The sequence below is a fragment of the Bison bison genome, unplaced genomic scaffold (assembly GCF_000754665.1).
Source record: "Bison bison bison isolate TAMUID 2011002044 unplaced genomic scaffold, Bison_UMD1.0 scf7180017864471, whole genome shotgun sequence".
NCBI classification, from domain to species: Eukaryota; Metazoa; Chordata; class Mammalia; order Artiodactyla; family Bovidae; genus Bison; species Bison bison.
The window spans coordinates 37,332,173-37,357,426 of NW_011495032.1; the positions used below are offsets into that span (position 1 = coordinate 37,332,173).

General features: G+C 36.8%; 1 protein-coding gene across 1 annotated transcript in view; it reads right to left on the reverse strand.

The window, feature by feature from the left end:
• The window catches only part of ABCA12 (ATP-binding cassette, sub-family A (ABC1), member 12), a 202,021-nt gene that overhangs the window by 74,178 nt on the left and 102,589 nt on the right, over positions 1-25,254 (reverse strand). The window contains exons 10-19 of the mRNA XM_010861144.1: positions 23,591-23,709; positions 22,154-22,260; positions 15,732-15,988; positions 15,520-15,632; positions 14,152-14,276; positions 10,681-10,854; positions 6,782-6,946; positions 6,128-6,338; positions 4,197-4,336; positions 2,346-2,465 (exon numbers count right to left, since the gene is read on the reverse strand). Coding sequence (XP_010859446.1) covers positions 2,346-2,465; positions 4,197-4,336; positions 6,128-6,338; positions 6,782-6,946; positions 10,681-10,854; positions 14,152-14,276; positions 15,520-15,632; positions 15,732-15,988; positions 22,154-22,260; positions 23,591-23,709 — 1,531 coding nt within the window. The remainder of the gene's footprint in view (positions 1-2,345; positions 2,466-4,196; positions 4,337-6,127; positions 6,339-6,781; positions 6,947-10,680; positions 10,855-14,151; positions 14,277-15,519; positions 15,633-15,731; positions 15,989-22,153; positions 22,261-23,590; positions 23,710-25,254) is intronic.

The window sequence follows — 25,254 nt, forward strand, 5'->3', positions numbered from 1 at the left end:
TAGAAAAGTGTGGGGAAGACATTTGATGAAAAGTTTATTTTAAATTATGGGCTTCCCTGGTAGCTCCTCTGGTGAAAAATCCGCCTGCAATGCGGGAGTTCAGTTCAGTTTAGTCTCTCAGTCATGTTCGACTCTTTGCGACCCCACAGACTGCAGCACACCAGGCCTCAGGCCTCCCTGTCCATCACCAACTCCTGGAGTTTACTCAGACTCATGTCCACTGAGTCGGTGATGCCATCCTCTCAAACTCATGCCCACTGAGTCGGTGATGACATCCAACCATCTCATCCTCTGTCATCCCCTTCTCCTCCTGCCCTCAATCTTTCCCAGCATCAGAGTCTTTTCAAATGAGTCAGCTCTTCACATAAGGTGGCCAAAGTATTGGAGTTTCAGCTTCAGCATCAGTCCTTTCAATGAACATTTAGGGCTGATTTTCTTTAGGATGGACTGGTTGGATCTCCTTGCAGTCCAAGGGACTCTCAAGAGTCTTCTCCAGCACCACAGTTCAAAAGTATCAATTCTTTGGTGCTCAGCAACGTGGACGGAGAAGGCGATGGTACCCCACTCCAGTAACTCTTGCCTAGAAAACCCCATGGACGGAGGAGCCTGATAAGCTGCAGTCCATGGGGTCACGAAGAGTGGGACACGACTGAGTGACTTCACGTTCACTTTTCACTTTCATGCATTGGAGAAGGAAATGGCAACCCACTCCAATGTTCTTGCCTGAAGAATCCCAGGGACGGGGGAGCCTGGTTGGCTGCTGTCTATGGGGTCGCACAGAGTCGGACACAACTGAAGCGACTTAGCAGCAGCAGCAGCAACGCAGAAGACTTGGGTTCAATCCTTAGGTTGAGAAGATCCCCTAAAAAAGGGAACAGCTACCTACTCCAGTATTCTGGCCTAGAGAATTCCATGGACCATCCTAGGGGCTGCAAAGAGTCAGACACAACTGAATGACCTTCACTTCACTTCACTTATATTAATTGTGCTAAATATCTATTTAGAAATTAGTGTTATATTTCTAATAAAATTTAGGTTGCAATTGTAATTATGAGTAAAATGCAAGTGAAGTGGCTCAGTCGTGTCTGACTCTTTGTAACCCCATGGACTATACCTACCACACTTCTCTGTCCATGGGATTTTCCAGGCAAGACTACTGGAGTGGGTTGCCATTTCCTTCTCCAGCGGATCTTCCCAACCCAGGGATCGAACCCAGGTCTCCCACATTGTAGGCAGACGCTTTACCGTCTGAGCCACCAGGGAAGTCCCTAATTATGACTATTAGTCAAGATGGGTAAAACATCTTTTGGGTATAACTTTTTTTACCAAAATTGTATGACACAAATTCTTTGTTCTATGTTTAACTTTTTGAGCCATGATTATAAAGAAGGGCATTTTTGTTGTTGCTGTTGCAAAAATCTTCTAGGGCTTAATCAATTCTCCAAGGGCCTCTATCAATTCTTTGACTATCCAATCCATACTATTTTGAAGTTTCTAAGTTGTCACCATTCCTGAAAATGTTCTCTTCTCCCATTGATAATGGGTTTACCTCTGCTGCCTGATGTTTGGGCATACTAAGTCGCTTCAGTCATGTCTGACTCTCTGCAACCTTATGGACTGTAGCCTGCCAGGCTCCTCTGTACATGGGATTCTCCAGGCAAGAACACTGGAGTGGGTTGTCATGCCCTCCTCCAGGGCATCTTCCCGATTGAGTGATTGAACCCACATCTCTTATGGCTCCTGCATTGGCAAGCGGGTTCTTTATCACTAGCCTGATATTTAGCTGCCAATAGCTCTCTTGGTGATTGGAACATTTCCCAACACTACTTGCATCCTCTTCAGAGATTTCTGTATCTTTTATGAGAATTGAGATGATACTTTTCAACTTGTGTGTGTTGTATTTGAGGTGCTTTGTCAAATATTTCAACCAAAGAACTCCCTAAATTTAACATTCTTCTTCAGAATATCAGTACTTTAGGAATTCTGGTTTAGTTAAAATAGCAAAACATAGCTTAGAGAAATAAAATAAGCATATTTTAAGTAGATTTTATGGCATTTTAGTTTTGGAAAATAGATTTGTATCACTAAGTGTGTGTCAGAATTAACTTGTAAAATGATTTATCTCTGAATTACATACAGAGAAACTGTGGTATAAGGTGAGGAAGGTTACAAACATGAATGACATATCTGTTATCCTGTCTCACACCTGCTGTCTGGAGGAGAGGCAATTTTAATCTGTTGAATGTGGATTCTACATTACTAACTGCCCATTCTCCTAATGAAGGTGATTCAAATCTCAACGAATTATAATCCATACGAAAGGGAATGACAGAACTGTCTCTCACCTGGAGCATTGGAATCGTCTGGTTTAACAGTTGGAAGGAATTCATGAAAAGCGGTGACTTATCCATCCACTCTTGAGATTTTTCTCTTAATTCTGCCAACTGCCTGAGGGTTACATTAGACTAAAAGACAAAGAAACAGAAATAAATCTGGCCCATTGGTATTTTTCCTGTATTTCTAAAAGGTATCTCAAGGTTGTTTTGTTATATAACTCTAAGAAACAGTTCTAAAAAGTAGAGTTAGTAAAACATTGTCAGAAATTTCCCACATGGTCAAAATTTTTTAAGTGGCAGCTTTTATAGGGTCAAGGTTACAAATAAAAATTCTGGAAAATTTAAGGTTTACTTTATGTCCACTGAAAATGTATAGCTGAAAGGAAAGCACATCTTCTGGAATTCTCACAAGTTACCCACTTTTAGCAATGGTACATTTAACTTTACTACTAGAGAAACATTCTAGTTCAAGGATATAAGAAGACGGATGCTTTCTTGTAATGCTGGTGGAAAGGGATGTGTATAGCTTTTTCTGGAAAGCAATCTGATGACAGTCATTAAAATAGAATACAATATTCTTCAGTCCCTCAATCTTGAACATTCACCTCAGTGAAATAAAAATATCCCTGTGTCAAGTCATATACACAAAGTATTTGTTGCCACATTATTTACATGAACAACAACAACAAAAATAAACACTAGAAATAAAAAGAATGTCCAATAACTGAGAATTGACTGAGTATGAAAAAATGTTCAGTCTTCAAAAAGAATGAATAAACTATATCTACTGAATTGGAAGAATTTCCACAAGGTATTGCTGTGTGACTAAAGTAATATGTAGAAAAGCATTATAATGAAGCCTTATTTTAATAATGCAAACAATGACCATTCTGCATATGAATGCATCCAGAATAATAATATATAAAGGATTAGAGGAATGTACATAAATTATCAAAAGCCACATCTTTGAAAGTTAACATTCATTAGTTTACATGAAAGGAAGAGCAGGATCAAGCAAGGAGAAAAAGATGAGAGGCAAGCAAAACAGAAAAAACTACCTTTAGAAAATAAGCATGTAATGACTTCATTTGTGCAAAATTATGGAGAAGTGTGCAGCCAATAAAGCAAATAAGATATTAAAACACAAATAGTAAAAGCAAGATCATTCCAGAAATCAGTGATGACTTCATGTCTATTTTTATATAGACCAATATTTACATAAACTATAGTTTAATGACCAAGTAATGATAAAGTATCATTTTTTTACCTTCACTCTTATCATTTTGAAAGCATCAAGTTTATAATTCAAATCACTAATGTCAAATTTAAGAATGAGAGAAAAAGGTTATTATGGTTATACTATGTAGTTGATAAGTATAGTTACTGTTAATAATGCTTTCTCAACATCTATCTTGTATATAATTATAGGATGTTAAATTGCATAACCAAATATGAAGCCTATATGAACTGCTATAATTTAGCAATTGCTTTTGTTCAAACTAGCTATATATGCCCACTATTATTTTTTCTAGTGCCATTATTTGTACACACTTTGAAAGTTAGATGCCAGCTGTAGAAAAATTTCCTGCTTTGGGTGATAAATTGAAAAGTCTGAGGTCATGCTACAACTAACCTCATTCTCAAGTGTCAACATGGTTCATTTCTCTTCAAGGAGCTACTATCCAATCTACATCATTACACATATACAGGGCAGAAGTTGAGAATTGTTAAGAGTTTCAGAAAGCCAAAGGTAAACAGTATGTAGGCTAGAAAAATATCTGAGCCAACTAGAGTAAATTTGGAAGCTGACTACTTTAAAAATCATCTTAAGACAGAAACTTCGAGTATTAATGGTCAAACCTTTTCCATTATCGCCTTTGTGACGGGGGTGTATGGTGCATACAAAATCCTTCCCAACAACATGGGTTTCAAGAAAGCCCAAATCACCAGTCCAGCAGGCATATTAATGATGTCCTTATAAAGGGAAAAGCAAAACGGTGCTGGAAAGAGAAAGCACAATAAAATCATTTAATATATATTTAAAATTTATTTATGGTAAATTGACAAAAATTATTGTTACAACACCCCAAAATACATGTCTTGTATGTCCTTTGCTATCAACAAACGCAAGGCATCTGGTATCAAAGTAAGAAAGCGTAGTAACACATCCTTTTTGGGTGTAAGTTTAATCTAACAAGAAAGTGCATAATAAGTGATGGCATTTTGCCAAGAGGAAAGTTTAGAAAGGTTGAAAACCACATTTCAGAGTGTCTTCCGACAGATCTTCTTCACTTAATTTTACAAAATATACAAAATTCTGCTATTGCAACAGATACATAAGAGCTGTCCAATAAATGTTTGCTGGATGAATACAAAGATGTATAAATGTGTCAATCCAATTGCTCTACTAAACACCCCATATTGCTTGGAAGAACTCAGCTGATCATATTTCACATCTCAAAGCTTATAGATCAAATAAACAGCTTTGATGTGCCACTGAACATTTGTAGTTCTCCTACAGTCATGAAACTCTTTTATGTGTGAGACAAATTTCTAATTCTAAAAAGTTAAGAAAAAATACTGAGCAGATTTAAGGCATGTTATGGTATCATTCACTGGCAAGGTGTAGTGGTTAAGAAGCTAGACTTGGCGGCAGATTGCCTGGGTTTCAATCCTAGCTTTGTTTTTTCATGTTGGGCACTGTGGCCAGGTTATTCAATTACTTTGTGCCTCATTTCTCTTGCTAAGTTGCAGCTATAGTAACACCTACCTCATAGGGTTGTTGTGAAGAGTGAATGAGTTGATATGCTGAACATGCTTGATGTGTGGCAAGTGCTATATGAATGTTTTCTTTGGGAAAATTAATGCTTCATTTAAAATAAAATGCTAAGATTACAATGCACCATTTAAAAAAACAATTAAAAATGGGGAGAAGACCTATCATTTTTTCCAAAAAGGAAATGCAGATGGCCAATAGGCACATGAAATGATGTTCAACATTGCTAATTAGGAGGGAAATGCAAATCAAAACTACAATGAGATATCACCTCACACCTGTAATGATGGCCATCATCAAAAAGAACACAAATAACAAATGATGGCAAGGATGTGGAGAAAAGGGAACCCTGGCACACTATTGGTGGGAATGTAAATTGTTACAGCCACTGTGGAAAACATTATGGAGTTTTTCTCAAGAAACTAAAAATAAAACTACTCTATGACTCAACACTTCTACTTCTGGGTATATACCCAAAATAATCAAAACACTACTTTAAAAAGATACATGCACCCCAATGTTCATAAAGACATTTTTTACATTTATCAAGATATGGATGCAACCTAAGTGTCCATCAACAGATGAATGGGTAAAGATGTGGTATATATATACACAATGGAATTTTAGTCATAAAAAAGAATGAAATTTTGCCATTTGCAATAACGTGGGTGGACTTGGAGGACATTATGCTAAGTGAAATGTCAGACAAAGACAAATACTGTACGTCATTTATATGTGAAAACCAAAAACCACAACAAAATAGTGAATATAACAAAAAAAAAAAAAAAACAGACTCACAGCTATAGAAAACAAAGTAGCGGTTACCAGTGAAGAAAGAGAAGGAAGAAGAGACAAGGTGGTGTAGGGTACAAAGAGGCACAGGCTACTATGTATAAAATAAGATACAAGGATTTATTGTACAACAGAAGGTATACAGCCAATAAAAAAAAAGACTAAGATTTAGTAGACAATGTTAGGAGGTGATATTATCGTGCTTATTTCGAAGTATACTCACTGGCATGTAAGGGAATTCCATACTTTGCAGCAATTTGCTCTTTACTTAATTTATGAGTTAGAAAGTCCTTAGTGTGATTGCCTTTCTGCCTCTGAGAAGAGGGCAGCAAGGCAACTAAATATTCAGTGGTAATTCCTTGGGAGCACAGTGCTTGGGAAATGGTACCAAATGATCCTTGGGGAGTGTTTATCCGGTTGTTTCTATACATTGCCTGTGAGATAAAAATACATGATTTATTAACATTATACGAGCTATAAATGCTATTTAAAACAATATGAAAAACCTGATAATGTCTGGAGAATTCTTTCAATTCCACAATTTCTTTAAAATAGTATTCCAAATGCAAATACAGAATGCTAAACTTCTGCAATTCAAGAGGCAAAAACTTTTGCCATAGTAAAAGAGTTTTTCTGTAAGTGACTTTGGACAATGTACTCTATCTGTAGTTGAATGTATTATAACTAATCTCAAAAGTTAAGCCCCACTCCCGTATTCCTGCCTGGAGAATCCCAGGGACAGAGGAGCCTGGTGGGCTACCGTCTATGGGGTCGCACAGAGTCGAATACAACTGAAGCGACTTAGCAGCAGCAGCAGCAAAAGTTAAGATGACAAAAGGAATTTTTCAGCACGAACATTACTGGGCGGCTTTTCTACCTGTGTTAGTGGAAAACTTCTGGGCAGATGCATTTGTTTCAGGGACCTCATTTTGTCTAGCAGCGGTCGCGTGCCAGAAGCCATCTGATTGAGGATCTCTTTTAGCCTTATGAAGAGTTCTATCATCTTTTCTATTGGCTTTTGATTTTCCCTAGGGAAAAATACCTAACAGGAACAAAAAAGAAAAGAAATTATTTTTTTGTGGAGAAACTGGAACCCTCCCACACTGTTGGTGAAAATATCAAAAGGTACAGTCACTTTGTAAAATATTTTGGAAGCTTACTAAATAAACATAAATTTACCATACAATCAACAATTTGATTCCTAGATATTTACCCAACAGAAATTTAAAAAATATGCCCACACAAAGATTTGTATGGGAATGGCTATGGCAGCATTATTTAGAATAGCCAACAAGTGGAAACAATTCAAATGAATGGATAAACAAAATGTATATCTGTAAACTGGAAAACTATTTGACAAAAGAAAGAAATTACACACTGACATGTTACAACATATATGAAACTCAAAACATTATACTAAGTGAAAAAAGCTAGATACAAAACCCACAAATTGTACAATTCAATTTAAATAAAATGTCTAAAAATGACAAATCTATGGAGACATAAAACAGATGAGGTGGTGCCTATGCTAGAGGTCAGAATAAGATAACTGTAAATGGACAGAAAGCTTCTTTTTGTGTTGAAAATTGTGTTTGGGATTGTTATAAAATTATATTGTGGTAACAGTTGCACAATTCTATAATTGGCTTAAAAAAACCCATTAAACTATACCTTTAAAGTGAGTGAATTTTATAATATTTAAATTATACCTCAATAAATTTGCCAAAATAAGTGATTTTAAAAGTCAGAAAGGCAAATGTCAATTCCATAATTCTTCATGTACACTAGTATTCAAAAATCACAATTGCTCCTTAAAATCAGAAAAGCTCTGTCAAAAAGCCCACATGGTTTATCAGGCTTAATCATAATCCCAGAATGCATTTCTGTTGCAGGAAAAAAACACTGAAATTATTTTTTTAATGTACATTTTATTCTCTCATTCACTCATTTATTCAATAAACATTAATTGAGTGCCTGTTATGTTCCCAGCACTGGGTGAGGTGATGAGTATCAGTTCAGTTCAGTTCAGTTGTTCAGTCGTGTCCGACTCTTTGTGACCCCATGAATCGCAGCACGCCAGGCCTCCCTGTCCATCACCAACTCCCAGAGTTCACTCAGACTCATGTCCATCGAGTCGGTGATGCCATCCAGTCATCTCATCCTCTGTTGTCCCCTTCTCGTTCCCCCAATCCCTCCCAGCATCAGAGTCTTTTCCAGTGAGTCAACTCTTTGCATGAGGTGGCCAAAGTACTGGAGTTTCAGCTTTAGCATCATTCCTTCCAAAGAACACCCAAGACCCATCTCCTTTAGAATGGACTGGTTGGATCTCCTTGCAGTCCAAGGGACTGGTGATGGGTATAGTAGTGCCCAAACTGGCATCATCCTTTCACTCAGGGAGTTTTGTATTAATAGGAAGAACAGATATGAGATAAATCAATGAATAAAAGGCTGGGTAATATGAGGAGGTAGGGAGTTTAGCTGAGAAATCAAAAGGAGTCTTTCCAAGATGACACCACAAAGGAGAGAATGAACAAACCATAGGAGGAATAAGGAGACATAGGTAGTAGAGGGGTAAAGATCTGTGAAGTTCCTTAAGAGGGAAAGCTGCTGACATGTCCAAGGGGGTCAAAGACCACTATTGTGAGCACAAGATTCAGTTGAAGAAATGTTACAAAGACAGAGCTGTCTCTATAACACAGCTATTAACTGCAATCAGATTCATTTTTTTTCTTCCAGTTCTGCCAAAATTCTAGGCAGTCCTACATTGATTTGAAATAAATTGATTAATGATGAGAAATTTTTCATTATTTTTATTTGCAGTTCCTGAAAGAACTGGGAGAAGGCAATGGCACCCCACTCCAGTACTGTTGCCCGGAAAAACCAGGGTGGAGGAGCCTGGTAGGCTGCAGTCCATGGGGTCACACAGAGTCGGACACGACTGAAGTGACTTAGCAGCAGCAGCAGCAGCAGAAAGAACTAGGAATGGTCTTCTGCTTGTAAAATGCACATATTTAATTACTAAACAAGAAATAGTTTGATGTGTGCACTGCAGAAACATTGTAAGATAAACATTAAAATTTTAGATGAAAAACTTAATAATTGCAGTTTTTCTGCATTTTAAGTCATATTCATGCTCAGTCATATCAAACTCTTTGTGATCCCCTAGGCTGTAGCAAACCAGGCCCCTCTGGCCATGGAATTTTCCAGGCAAGAATACTGGAGTGTGTTGTCATTTCCTACTCCAGGGTATCTTCCTGACCCAGGGTTTGAGACTGCATTTTTTGCTTCTCCTGCATTGGCAGGTGGATTCTTTACCACTGCATCACCTGGGAAGCCATACATCATAGTTTACGTAAAATAACTATTGTTTAGTTAATGAGTATTTGCTAAGTTCTTCTATGGGCCAGGCACTGTTTTTGGTATTTGAAACGTTTCAGTGAACAAAGAGGCCCTTATGGAGCTTATAGCCAAATAGAGGCAGACAGAAAATAAACAAAAGTGAATATTAAATAGAATACGTAGTATGCTGGAGGTGCCCTAGAAAACGAACAGAGCGAGGAAAGGAGGTTTGACAGTGCTGTAGATGAGGTTGGTTGCATTTTAAATAGGACTCTCATGGTACCTTATTGAGGTCAATGTTGAATAAAGACACATAGTTCTGGAAATCACAGGAAGGACACCTCCTAGACTGGTTCCACGCAGCAGCCCTGGACCCAGGGAGTAGCCACATAGGAAATGGGATTTGAGAAACAAGGAGAGGATGTGCAGACTCTGGGGCCCCTGCAGGAATCCAGGGTTACTGGGATAAAATGAGGAGCCACGGGGAGGTGCTGAACAGAGGAATGACATAATCTGATTCAAGTTTTAAAAGAATTGCTCTTGCTGCTTAGGGAGTAGTACGGTGGGGTTGGAGTGGTGGAAACAGGCGTGGAGGCAAAGAGATCAGTTAGGAGGTCACTGCCAATGTAAACTAGGATAATGATGACCTGGAATAGGATTATTTACAACTAGTCCTAAAAAGTCATCTCCTTTGCTACAATGTTTCAATAACACAAGCCTGCTGTGTTGCTTCTGATTTTCTTTTACTTTAAAAAGAAAAACATTTTTTCAGTGTTTTTAATAACATGTAAACAATTTTAACCTATTAGAGATTTGAGTGAATATAGGTATTTAATTTTCTTAACGTTTACATTTTTATTTCAGCTTTTTATTCACTAAGTACTTATAAAGCATCTATTTATTGCAAGATAGAGTTACTGATGACTTTACAGCTCTAATAATGACAATTTGTTTTGTTCTACTGGATAAATAATGGTAGCTTCTATCTAAATCTAATGAAGGTGAGACAAAAAAAATTTTTATAATACAAAAAAAAAAAATCCCTCAATTCTTTCACTTGAAAAAAAAAAACTTTGTTCTAATCTTTATTTTTATCCTATCAAATTAATGCTTATTCACTTAAAAAAGTTATTGTAACATTTGTATTTCATTCTCTAGTGTATATTAAATTTAATTCCTGGTCTTGAATATACAAATTGAAAGTTAGTAAGGCCATAAGATTAATTTCCTCATCTATTAAACATGCAAATTTGCAATATATGATCTCTAAGGTTCCACTTAGCTCTAAAATTAGGTTCAACTTAGCTCTAAAAGCTTTAATTCCAGAAGCTGCATAAATGGATTGCATTCCTTACAGTATCAGAGAGCATACAGGTAAAATCAAATATTTTTATACTAAACAATAAATTTAAAAACATTTCATCCACAGTAACTTGCCTTGTATGTGAAGTTGTAAATGTCTAAGTAGTGCAGAAATGTAAGTCCAATGAGGTAAGATAGACGGGATCTCTCTGGAAGAGGCATGATGCAGAATTCCTTCATTGCATCTTCCAATTTGGGATTGGTCATATTTCCATCACAAGAATGCAACCAGAACACACTAGAAATAATCTGCAAATTGGAAGAAGAAAAATACTTTAGCTGTGAATCCTTTCAAGCCACGTGTCCATTTGGAGTTTTCTTATACTTTTAAACTTCATTTAAAAATAAGACAAAGTAGCCTTAAAAATCAAATAATTGTTTGTTTAAAACACTAATTGCTATCAATAGTCCTATAAGGAGTCCATGTGTGTTCAGTCACTCAGTCATGTCCAACTGTATGTGACCCCATGGACGGTAGCCCGAAGGCTCCTCTCTCAATGGAGTTTTCCAGGCAAGGATACTGGAGTGGATTGCTATTTCTTACTCCAGGGGATCTTCCCAACCCTGGGATCAAAACCAAGTCTCTTATGTCTCCTGCACTGGCAGGGGGATTCTTTACCACTGTGCTATCTGGGAAGCCCATAATGAGTACATGAAAGTGAAAGTGAAGCTTGCTCCAACTCTTTGTGACCCCATGAACTATACAGTCCATGGAATTTTCCAGGCCAGAATACTGGAGTGGGTAGCCATTCCCTTCTCCAGAGGATCTTCCCAACTCAGGGATCAAACCCAGGTCTCCCACATTGCAGGCGGATTCTTTACCAGCTGAGCCACAAGGGAAACCCAAGAATACTGGAGTGGGTAGCCTATCCCTTCTCCAGAGGATCATCCTGACTCAGGAATCAAACCGGGGTCTTTTGCATTGCAGGCAGATTCTTGACCAACTGACATATGAGGGAAGTCCTTAAAGAGTACATAGTTCACTGGAAAGCTTAAGAAATACCATGGGAAAAGAGACAGAAGAAATCCATAGTGATTCCAAGATTTCTTGCTTAAAGATGGTAAGTAGTGATATCAAGAAAGAAAACTGGTTTGCATTAAGTTTGGGGAAATTACTAGTTTAAGACTCTTGCTGCCTTAAAATTTTATTCTTGCTTTATTTAAATTGCATTTCATTTATATAATCATTTGAAGTTACAATCTTACCCAATAAACTCTGGGATCCAGAGGTGAATGGTGAAGGAAAAAAATCCAGAATCACACAATAGTATGAATCCTGGACAGTAAAGGTTGTTTGGAAAATGATGTGTGACTACGGGAAGTTAAGATGTCATTTCTATTTCTACCGAGGTGAAATAAATAAAAATGCTTATGAAATTCAAGAATATAGAAAATTTTCTCTCTTTCCTTCTTAAAGTAATATGACTGTATGCTCTCTTGTCTATCTGCTTTTACTTACTAAACTGAACCTGTTCTTCAGAAGCCAAAAATGTGATTGCTGAAATTAGATCTTTTAGGATCTTATGAGTGAAAGGTGAAATCAAGGGGTAAAGGTAAAGAAATATTAATTGTTAGAACTAGAGGAAGAAAAGTGAAGGTAAAGCACTTTTAATTTTTGTCTGGGGGAACCAATTAAAATGACACAACTAAACATAAATATTTCAAAGTCAGCCTTAAAGGATTTTAAAAAACTTTATCCCATATTGGAGAATAACTGGGTTGTGTTTAGAAATGATACACTCTGTCACACGTAAGTCTGAAATGGATGAGGTCTTAAGCTCTGCAGTTCTTTTGGAAAATTTCTATGACACTTCCAGACAATGAACTTGGGAAAGGGATAAAAGATAAAACATTTCAAATGGAAAACCCTATTATCAGCCTATGAGGAAATGCCATTACTCATTTTCACAGCAAAATACGTTTGGTATACCTACAAACTTATCCAGAGTTTTCTCAACCATATCTATTTATATACTCAGTCTTATCTCAAAGATAAAAAAAAAAAAGAGTATTCGTTTTTACTTTAGTTTCAATGAATTGTAAACAGTCTTCCTTTTTTCCCCTGATTACATTACTGAAACTTGCTTTGATATCATCATAATAAAATGTGAAAATTGACCTCAGCTAATGTGATTGTGATAGTGAACTGAAAGAATTACTGATGGCACCACTTATTTAAAAGAAGTATCTGGGGGTAAAGATGAAGAGAAGACAAAGAGGGCAAAGGAAGGGGAAGGAAAAGTAGAGGGGAAGGAACAGACAGTGGTAATGTTCTTGCTTCAGGACTTTTCCTTCTATTTTCACCTAAGAATTAGGCTTCTAATTTTATCATTTGCATGGAAAATTCACCAGATTTGCATGCAGCTTCTCCGGGTTTTACTGATTAAGTGCTCAATAAATACTAAATGCTATTTAAACTTTTAAAAACCTGGAGGTAAGGTGAAAAGACAGCCTTCAGAATGGGAGAAAATAATAGCAAATGAAGCAACTGACAAACAACTAATCTCAAAAATATACAAGCAACTCCTACAGCTCAACTCCAGAAAAATAAATGACCCAATCAAAAAATGGGCCAAAGAACTAAATAGATATTTCTCCAAAGAAGACATACAGAGGGCTAACAGACACATGAAAAGATGCTCAACATCACTCATTATCAGAGAAATGCAAATCAAAACCACTATGAGGTACCATTTAACACCAGTCAGAATGGCTGTGATCCAAAAGTCTACAAGCAATAAATGCTGGAGAGGGTGTGGAGAAAAGGGAACCCTCTTACACTGTTGGTGGGAATGCAAACTAGTACAGCTACTATGGAGAACAGTGTGGAGATTCCTTAAAAAACTGGAAATAGAACTGCCTTATGATCCAGCAATCCCACTGCTGGGCATACACACTGAGGAAACCAGAAGGGAAAGAGACACGTGTACCCCAATGTTCATTGCAGCACTGTTTATAATAGCCAAGACATGGAAGCAACCTAGATGTCCATCAGCAGATGAATGGATAAGAAAGCAGTGGTACATATACACAATGGAGTATTACTCAGCCATTAAAAAGAAAACATTTGAATCAGTTCTAATGAGGTGGATGAAACTGGAGCCTATTATACAGAGTGAAGAAAGCCAGAAGGAAAAACACCAATACAGTATACTAACGCATATATATGGAATTTAGAAAGATGGTAACAATAACCCTGTGTACGAGACAGCAAAAGAGACACTGATGTATAGAACAGTCTTATGGACTGTATGGGAGAGGGAGTGGGTGGGAAGATTTGGGAGAATGGCATTGAAACATGTAAAATATCATGTATGAAATGAGATGCCAGTCCAGGTTCGATACACAATACTGGATGCTTGGGGCTAGTGCACTGGGACGACCCAGAGGGATGGTACGGGGAGGGAGGAGGGAGGAGGGTTCAAGATGGGGAGCACATGTATACCTGTGATGGATTCATTTTGATATTTGGCAAAACTAATACAATTATGTAAAGTTTAAAAAAAAAAAAAACCTGGATGTAAGTACAAACATATCCCATCCCACCTCAGCTCTGTTGTCAGAGATGGGAATGGCCAGCAAATTGTTGATACTCTGATTGGACATTCCTGTTGCTCTCCTCAGTTCTTCTTTCAGCTCATCAACATTTTTAAACATTTCTATTAACTGGCCTGCAAGAAAATAAAACAACACTTACATGTGGATTGCAATGTAATTCTTTTTAGTCATTCTAATATAAAGAAACCTTCTAGACTAAAGCATATACTCAACATATATGCCTTGTGTCAGGAACAGATGTCTCTCAGTTCTGGCAAACTTTGCGTCTTTAGAATCTATTTCTATCTGATTTAGACTTATTCCTGTTATGATACCATTAACCCAAGGTAACAGATTGTTCTGGATTATAAATTTTCCTTAAATGTGTACAACGCAAGGTTGATTCAAAGAAAATATGGTTTCCTTGCAGACTTTGATCACACAATTTGCTAAATATATATCTCTCTATTTGATTTAAAACATCACACAAATTCAAGATGCTTTTTCACCTCAGATCACATAATATTGTCAGCTTGGGACAAAGTTTGCTAAATCTGAAACATAATGCCATAGTGCATTTTTTTTTCTTAACTTTGCCCAGCACCTTGTTTTAGAAAGGGTTTTCATAATCATTATTTCCATTTTCAAATAGAATGTGTTTAACTTCTAACTCTTTTAGAATAGTTATTATAATTATTTCACATCTGGGTCATTTGATGAATAACAAATGATATTTTGACTTTATTTTAAGAGATTGTGATCTCCATTTTGTAAATGCCTTTTCAGTTTCTTTATGAAGTATCCCTCATGCAAATATACTTCCTTTATTTTTGGACTTAGTGCCCTTCCAATTTTGTGGTTGCCTGTTGTCCAAAATTCTGAATGTCTTTCTTTTCAGTATTGAGGTATTATGCAAAGAAGAAATGTATTGCATGATGCATCATGCTCAGAATACTAATAGGAGGTTCTGAATCAATATTTCTGTAGACAGCAGTGCATCTTTATTTTTAAAATCAGATTATTCCACGGAAGTAAATAAATTTCATCCTTGCTCTTGCAACCTACTATTTAATGCACTTTAACATATGAGAGAAATAAAAGGTGAAAGGTCTAACTGGTTAAATTTTTGAAGACATTTTGCTATGAAATAAAATTTCACTATTTCATTCTCTGCTGGCTTGCTCCGTGTTTATTTTAGACAAGTGACCATATTTGAAAGCTTCAGGTGTCTCATGTATAAGGGCATTAGGAACTTTAAAATATAGCCTTTCCTATAAATTTATATTTAAAAAAAATAAAATAGCCTTTCCTAAACTGTAGCAAGAGAATCACACACATTCTAATAAGACAGCATTTAAAATATGGATGGGGAAACACCTGGTTTTTCAAAGGTGTCTGCACTGTTATTGACATGCAGCATGGCTTCTATGGTTGGCGTTAACCGTGTGATATTTTCCAAGTAATTCATTTGCAATGCCTGTTCTAGAAACCTGCAACAAAGCAGAAGAGGAAGAGAAATTGAACTAGGAATATCAGTAATTATCTGAGAAGAGATTTTGCCAAGGAAGAAGACAATAAAAAAAACTCACCGATCCATATCTAAATTAATTTTGCTTGGCTCCCCAGAAAGCAAATCCCTCAGTTTCTCAGACAGAACACTGTCGTGATACAGTAAGCTGGTGGCTATTTCGGTGCCAAGCTCTGCTGCTTCCAGGAGCTGCACATGCAATGCACTCTCTTCACATAGCTTCCCAAAGTCCACACTGGACAGCTGGCACATTTCCTCTATTGAATTGAAAGTTTCAGGCTCACAAAGAAGCTTGGTCAAGTTTCGAAGCTGAGACAGCTTTCCAGAGGGGGAAAGAGTGGGAAATATTAGTGACATTATTCTAAATATTTAGTATTTGATAATAAGCAACCAAAATTGACTTACTTCCTAAAAACATTTTGCTTATGTGTTTAGTTAGTTGGCATGTGGCAACAGCTTTACCACAAAGCACTGTTTTCTGTCACTTGAGTTTATTGTTCTCAAGAAGTTTTAGAATACTTTTGAACCTATTAGACTTCTTTCTCAACAGTATTCATAACATAGATTCACAGGTTTAAAAAAATGTAGTTTAATCTCACTTAAACCACAAATACTTAAACTGATTTTATATTTCAGCATATTTTTAAAATTATGTGTAAGGGCAGACAGCAGAGCAGATTTGATTTGAAACTTCAAAAAGGTTTTCTTCACATTCACAGGATGGCTACTATCAAAACAAACAAATGAACAAACAAATAAATAAAGGCAGAAAATAACAAATGTTAGCAGGACATGGAGAAATTAGAACCCTTGTGCACTCTTGATGGGAATGTAAAATGATGTAGCCACTATAAAAAATAGTACAGTGGGTCTTCAAAAAATTCAGAATAGAATTACCATAATACTTAGCATTTCTGCTTCTAGGAATATACTCAGAAGTATTTATTAAAAGCTGGGTTTTAAACAGATATTTGTAGACTCATGTTCATAGCAGTTGTATTCATGATAGCCAAGAGTGGAAGCACTCCATGTGCATTGACAGATGAATGGATAAACACATGTAACTTGTATATGTGTGATGTGTATGTGGTATACACATATAATGGAATACTATCCAGCCTTAAAAATTAAAGAAATTCTCCCACATATTACAATGTAGATAAGTCTTGGGACATTATGCTAAGTGAAATAAGCCAGTCATAAAAAGACATACGGAATGATTCCATTATACGAAGTACTGAGCACAGTCAAATTAATAGCAACAGAAGGTAGAATTGCAGGTGCCAGGGACTAGGGGGTGAGGGGAATGAGAACTAGGTGCCTAATGCACACAGGATTTTTCTTTGCAAGCTTAAGAGTTCTACCATGTGTGTATAGTTAACACAACTGAACTACAGAGTTAAAAATGGTTAAGGCGGTAAATTTTATGTCATATGTATTTTACCACAAGTTTAAAAAATTAACTGACCAAAAAAAAAGACTTTTTAAAACTGTAGCATGAGAATCACACATATTTTAAAATATGGATGTGTATATACCTGGTTTTTCAAGTGTCTACACTGCTACTGACGAACATTAAAACTTTTGTTCTATAGAATGCTTAAAGGGGTCTAAAGTCCTTTACTCAGAAAAAAGGAGAAAAATGAAAATCAACTAATTTCCTACCCAGTAAAGTATATTCCTCCTTGCAGTTCACTATGCTCTGTGTGTTCTAAGGATATATCCCCAAGTTATATATCCTAGGGGAAAACATTATGCCTCTGGGAAAGCTAGTTCTGTTGTGCTCAGAAGCAACCCTAGAGCTATTCATTTTAAGACGTGAAATAATTTGGAGCAACATCTAAAGAAGCAAATATATGTGCCATTCATTACAGCCCAGTTTCCAATCAGCAGCTGCATTTTGACAGAAATGATACAAGAAAATGTTCAGGAATATTTCTTTGCATATGTCAAATGGGAAAGGTACAATGATGCATCTTGGATGAGAGATTTATAGTAACTACATGTAGGCACTAGCAATTAAACACTGTAAATATCATTGGTCTATTTAATATCTAATTGACTTCTGGGTTTGAACTATCTAAAATGGTTTCATATGTATTAAAATTCTAGTCTTATGAGAAACTTTCCATTCTGCAACAAACTCAATCATTTTACCAGATGTAATGATATATTTATCACTTGTTCCTTCCTTTGATTTTCCAAATATTAGATATTATTATATTTCTAATGAACTTCTCTGCCAGTGACTTTTATTTTGGTGATTTCTTAAATAAAAAGATAAATACTGGGAGCTCAATTTATTTTCTTAATTGAGCTTTTACAGGTGTAGTAAGTTTGAATGACTTTACTCAGTAGAGGCTGAAATATATTTTTTAATTGCAAGTTTGACATACACGTATAAGAAACCAATAAAAGTCCATATAGAATAATCTTAGCTTGATAAGGCAAAATATATAGAAAGAGAAATAGGAAATCTAGCCCTGCTATTGAAGTAGAATTTGTCCTCTGAAATAAGAATTTAATTCAGGATTAATAATGCACCCTGGTGGAGAAGGCAATGGCAACCTACTCCAGTACTCTTGCCTGGAAAATCCCATGGATGGAGGTGCCTGGTAGGCTGCAGTCCATGGGGTCTCTAGGAGTCGGAAATGTCTGAGTGACTTCATTTTGACTTTTCACTTTCATGCATTGGAGAAGGAAATGGCAACCCACTCCAGTGTTCTTGCCTGGAGAATCCCAGGGATGGGGAGCCTGTTGGGCTGCCGTCTATGGGGTCGCACAGAATCGGACACGACTGAAGCGACTTAGCAGCACTGTGAGGCACAGCCATCAAGGAGCAACATGATGGTCACTTAGTTTTTGTCATTAAGAGCTGAACAATAAAAAGGCTGAGGACTGAAGAATTGATGCCTTCTAACTGTGGTGCTGGAGAAGACTCTTGATAGTCCTTGGACAAAAAGGAGATCAAACCAGTCAATCCTAAAGGAAATCAACCCTGAAGATTCACTGGAAGGACTGATGCTGAAGCTGAAGCTCCAATACTTTGGCCACCTGATGTGAAGAACTGACTCATTGGAAAAAACCCTGATGCTGGGAAAGATTGAAGGCAGGAGGAGAACAGGATGACAGAGAATGAGATGGCTGGATGGCATCACTGACTCAATGGACATGAATTTGAGCAAACTCCGGGAGAGGGTGTGGGACAGGGAAGCCTGGTGTGCCACAGTTCATGGGGTCACAAAGAATCGAACATGACTGAGTAGCTGAACAACAACTACTTTCTTCTAAAAACAACACATGCATTAAACTTTTAGAAACTTCATAGTTTATCTGTACTCAACATACATTCAGAGAATTATAATTGTTTCTTCAAAAGTATGTGTCAAGTCCAGATTACAAGTTTGTCAAAGTCTTATGTATCAAGACCTTGACCTACATAGTAAGGTCTCAGCCTAAACTTGAACCATGACCCATAACTAACTCCATGTCCAGCTGTGATTGAATTCCCTTTTGTCTATGATTCCTAATGCATCTGAATCAGAATTGTAAGTAACATGATGGCACAGACCTCAAAATATCATATGCATAAAGATGCTGAAACAGCAATGCTCCTGGGCTCTTAGCAGGTGAATGAAAAAAAAAAAAGAGGCCTCTTAAAAAATGTGAGAGTGTTACAGTATAAATAGTGTGCTATCTGTATTTTTGCTTAATGTGGGGAATATCCATTTTATGAGTAGTTTCTCAATCAGGAGGTTATCCTTCCCACCTGAGAGACTGAAAAGAAAAGAGAAAACAGACAATGAAGGGAGGAGAAAACTCAAAAGCTCAAGAAGAGTAGAATGTTCAGTGCTAGAACAGAAACAAAGTTACCAGTGAATGACAGACATTGGCATTTTTGAGGGTCTAAACCTTATTAGAAATATCATGAATAAAGAAGTTAGGGTGGGCCCTGATATCACAATCAAGATACTAGTTACCAGGGAGGACAAAACAGGGGAGCAAGAACATATCTTGTTCTAGGAGTTTCTAGACAAACTCTAGGAGCTTGTCTTCATCTTTTCAATGTTATGTACTGAATATTTTCCATGTGTTAGACTCAATGCCAGGTGCTGAGGGTACACAGTAAAACAACACACTTATTCATGTTCCTATGGAGCTTGTAGTCTAGGAATGAATAGGTTCTGTCAATTGCAAATCGCAGCCATGCTTGTTATAAATGGCAAAAGATTTTCTAACTAAGGAACAGAATTATAGTTTATTCATTCTGTGGCTTCTCAACCTTTTTTCATAACATAACCTACAAGTGGAGCAGAATACTCAAAATGTGGATGCTGTTTTAAATTATCCTTTGCTCCATTCCCAGGACATTAGTGCAAATGATTGAGCGTGTATTGTTTCCATTTCCCAGTGTACATTGTGTGCTGCCCAGTTACTCTGCAAGTTGAGAACTACAGTGAGTAATTGCCCTGGTAACACTATTACATCACCAGGGCTCTCCTTTAATGCCATCATTTTTTCACACATTTGTGAGTCCGGTCTTAAGATCCTGCTACTGCTAGACGTGATACTTTGAAAAAGCAGAAGGCACAATTTCATCAGATTTTACACTCTAGTTGGAGAAATAGATCCCACATATACAAGAAGTTATAATACTAAGTAGTAAATTCCAAAAGCCAGAAATCTCACTGTAATTGGAGACTCCACTTCCCTATGCCTCACATGCCACTGGCTGCCAAGCTGGGTCAATTCAACCTCCTACAATGCTCTTGACATTCTTTTCCTTCTGTTCTCTGCCACTGACATCTTACAGGGCCTCGCGGTTTGCTTAGGTTATTGCAAAAATAGCCCATTTTGCTTTCTTTCAGTCTGTCTTCCACAAGTCTCTTAGAAAGATCTTTTTCTAAAATGAGGAATTTACCTTCTTCAAATTCACAGTTTTCAGGATCAGATTCAAACTCCTTGACTAAACAAACTCCTTGATCCCCCAGGCCTTGGGGATCTGAGCCTCCTTTCCTGCCTCTTATAAGCACCTTGTGCTCTAGCTGGACTCATGACTTCAGGTAACCCCTAGCTGTCCTTCAGATTCACACCTCTGTTTTCTTTCCAACTCACATCACTATGTCTGGAATGTGGGACTATTAACATAATCCTACACAGCCTGGCAAGACTCAGAGTAAAGAGTATCTCCTTCATGAAATTTCTTCTCTCCACCTTCATCCTCTGCAATCAAAGTCAGATATACCACCTCCATATACAGAATCCTGTCCAACCACATACCACAACACTTGTCTCACTGTGTTATAATCACTGGTCTGCTTTTCCATCTCCTTCACTGGATTGATTACAAGGACTCTGGGGTTAGAGATTATATCTTTTAAATAAATAGAGTAGCATTATGGGAGCACAGAGGATGGATGGAATGAATGAATGGGTAAATATGATATGTGCACAAAGTCATTATCCTTATTTGGAAACAGGGAGAAAGGAGATACTCTGATATTATAGGAGTGACATTTAAACTTGTCCTTGAAGGATGAGCAGGTCTTTTCCAGATGAATGCATAACTTCTTTCTTATTTAACTAAGACATAAGTCTCTCATATAAACTAAGATAGTGCTTAATTAAGTACACTAGAAATTTGATTCATGTAGATAGAAGACTAAGCCTACAATGTAGGTAATCTAGTATAACTAGCATATTTATTTGTAATATACAGGGACACATGTTTTCTTTGCCTGCTTAATTAAACCATGTTGACTATACAGACATCATCCTGCTTGCACTGAATAAACCAGTTCTAATTTTACTTTATCCGTGGCTACATAATCCAATTAAACTGCTGTTCTTACTCAGAAAGCTGCTTTCAAAATTTAATAGGGTTATTTAAGAAATAGAGTGGATTTCATGGGAACCTGCATAGTGTATGCATGAGCTAAACAAAGAAAAAGAGACAAATGCCAACCAATTCAAACTTCAGAGTTAACATTTTTTTCTGTGGCTTCTTCTCCCTTTCTTCAATATCATACATTTTAATATGATTTATGGGTTTTTGCTTCTGATGATAATAAAAATAAGGTGAGTCAATTTCTCAGATTTTTGTATACTGTCAAATCCAAAACACTTAGCTTTGAAATCAACATTTATAGCTTTAAAATCTAGGGAGATCTCAAATCAGAAATCAAATTTTTCATGCCTATTAAAATCATGTAGTTTAATGAGACAACTATATCAGGAGTCATTCCTTTACATATTGCATTCTGTAATTAGGCTCTTATGGGTCATTTCAGACAGAGAGAGACACCAATTAAAAACAGAATACAATTACACAGCACCAACCAGAACGCGTCACCCCCTTTCTAGCATTAATCTAGAGTCAAATAAGACTAGGACTTATACAGAGTTAAAAATTACAAATATATCTTTCCATAGAATTACAAGAAGTATTGAGGGCTTTTTTTTTTTTTCCCTTTCATGGCTTACTTTTGATTTCAAGACTTCAGGAACTGGAGGGAGGTAATCCTCATAGGAACCATTTTGAAGAAAAGATTTTTTAAATCGAATTGTAGAGTGCAGCATTCTTAAACTTTCTGTAAAAGAGGAGAAAAGAATTACCTTACGTGAACTGCAAGGTCATTTAGGAAATCTATTTGAAAGACACCTTCATCCTAATTTATTACTACGTTTTTTCTAAGATAATAGCCTACTTGAATCTAACTATAAAATGAGTGAAAATTTAATCTTTCCTTGAACCATGGAGGCTATAGAGTTCATTATTTTTAAAATATTCATAGATATTCTGCTTGGAGACAAAAATATTTCCAGCAAAGGTGCTGCATAGTATTGGTTCTTTGTGAACTGAATATGTTTTTATTTGGGGTATATTATTAAGCTGAAGGGTTTGAGAGAAAATAGGTTGTATAATCACTGTGATACAAATATACCCTTCCACCCTTGATTAATTCATGCCCGGTATAGAGAGATCATACTCAAATATTTGTTGTGCTATTTGCTTGCCATTAAGTCTCAAAAAAAACTATTTTGTTGTAGGAATAGTGAATGTATATCTCCTACAAATAGATGTTTTATCTTTAAAAAAGAAAAAGAAATATTTTATTAAATGTAATCTTCACAGTTGTCCGTGTAGGTAGAAGATGGAAAACAAAGTGCGTAAGGATAGGAAGTAAAAAGTAGTCTGCTACAAAAATGCCTTTATTTATGTAATTTACATCTGCTTTTGAAAGTCTTCATTATCCTTTTTATTATTTTTTGACAACTAAGATTAAAGGTATAGAAAATGTCATGGAGAGTTATGTGAACTCCTAATTCTGGAGACATAGAAAGTTTATCTAGGTGGTCACTCTTATGTTGGGCTTCCCGGATAGCTCAGTTGGTAAAGAAATCTGCTGCAATGAAGGAGACCCTGGTTTGATTCCTGGGTCAGGAAGATAAGCTGGAGAAAGGATAGGCTACCCACTCCAGTATTCTTGGACTTCCCTGGTGGTTCAGCTGGTAAAGAATCTGCTCGCAATGCGGGAGACCTGGGTTCAATCCCTGGGTTGTGAAGGTCCCCTGGTGAAGGGAAAGGCTACCCAGAATTCCATGGACTATCCATGGGGTTGCAAAGAGTCGGGCACGACTGAGCAACTTTCACTTACTTACTCTCACATTATTTCTTTATATGGTTATTATACATTAAAGTTTGTCCAGGTGGCCAGGTCGTACTAGCAGCTGCAACAGGAATAGTAATGTAATAATAGGATTAGATATTACTTCATATATCAAACCACTGAAACAGATGGATATGGAAACAAAGATTTTAAAAGTTTCTTCTGCTTTAAAGCAAACATAAGACTTTATTTTAGAACAAAATCAAAAACCATGAGTAGCATTTTGACTCTTAAGAAAGAAGAGCATTACCTTTTGATCCCCTGGCTAAATTGCCAGTGACATTTCTCACGCATGCCAAATAAGGAATATAAGGACTATCTGCTGATATATTTAAGAGGGCATTTTCAAACTGTTCCAGTATTAGGAGCCTATAGAATTAGAAAAGAAGATGCAAATTAAGTCCTATAGAAATAAAGTAAAGCTATTTTGTTGCGATCCTGTGAGTCCCTAGTTGTCTGGCACTGGTTGACTTGAGCACTGAAACCCTGGCAAGTAGCACGTCTTCCCCCATCCAGCCCAACTGCACAATGGCAGCACTAGTCTGGATTCTCTGAGTATTTACCTTCTCCATGGGCATTACCTTTATATTTAATCACTTTAATATCCAATCATAAGTGATCTTATGATCATTTCTAGGCACGTTTACTTGAAAGAAAAATCACTGGGCTAGCGTTGCCAGATAATAGACAGGGATCCCAGTTAAAACTGATTTTCAGCAAAATAACAAATAATTTTTCAGTGCAAGTACATCCCACAAGTCTTGCATGTTTCTTTCCTTTCCTTTCTCCTCTAAATCTGGCAACCCTCTCTCTGAACTTCAGCTTCCTCTTTTGTCAAATGAGAGATGGGGGCTGGGTGATCTGCTAGGTCCCTTCCACTTATAACATTCTCTAAATAATTTAAATTCATGTAGTTGTGATTACAAAGAAATGGTAGAATCCAACTGAATAATGTCAGTTCCTTTTTCTTCTTTAAGCAACCAACTCAGAGTTCCCCAATTAACCACTTTTTGTATCCCTTTCAAATTGACTGCATGTGAGGACATAGTCTAATATTTTTGAGGCAAACCTATGTGGGTAAATGTATGCATGTTACACACGCCCAGTCACTTCATCTGTGAGGCTGCATCTCTATTTTGTAATTTCTTCCCTTAGTGTCTATTATTGAATTTGAGGTACAGCAGAGATAGAATAAATGTCAATGGTTGATTTGGGTACCATCTATTTTGAATTAAACTGCACAGCACACAAATTAACTAGTTATATTAGATGTTAACTTAGATTTTATTCAAATACTAATGGAAGAGACTCATCCTGGCATAGCCAGTAAACATGTAGGATGATGTTTGCACTAACATTATAGTCTCAGGGTATTTGGATGTGGGTTAATGACACTGGATTATACAGTGGAAGTGAGAAATAGATTTAAGGGCCTAGATCTGATAGATAGAATGCCTGATGAGCTATAGAATGAGGTTCGTGACATTGTACAGGAGACAGGGATCAAGACCATCCCCATGGAAAAGAAATGCAAAAAAGCAAAATGGCTGTCTGGGGAGGCCTTACAAATAGCTGTGAAAAGAAGAGAAGTGAAAAGCAAAGGAGAAAAGGAAAGATATAAACATCTGAATGCAGAGTTCCAAAGAATAGCAAGAACAGATAAGAAAGCCTTCTTCAGCGATCAATGCAAAGAAATAGAAGAAAACAACAGAATGGGAAAGACTAGGGATCTCTTCAAGAAAATCAGAGATACCAAAGGAACATTTCATGCAAAGATGGGCTCGATAAAGGACAGAAATGGTATGGACCTAACAGAGGCAGAAGATATTAAGAAGAGATGGCAAGAATACACAGAAGAACTGTACAAAAAAGATCTTCATGACCCAGATAATCACCTGGTGTGATCACTGACCT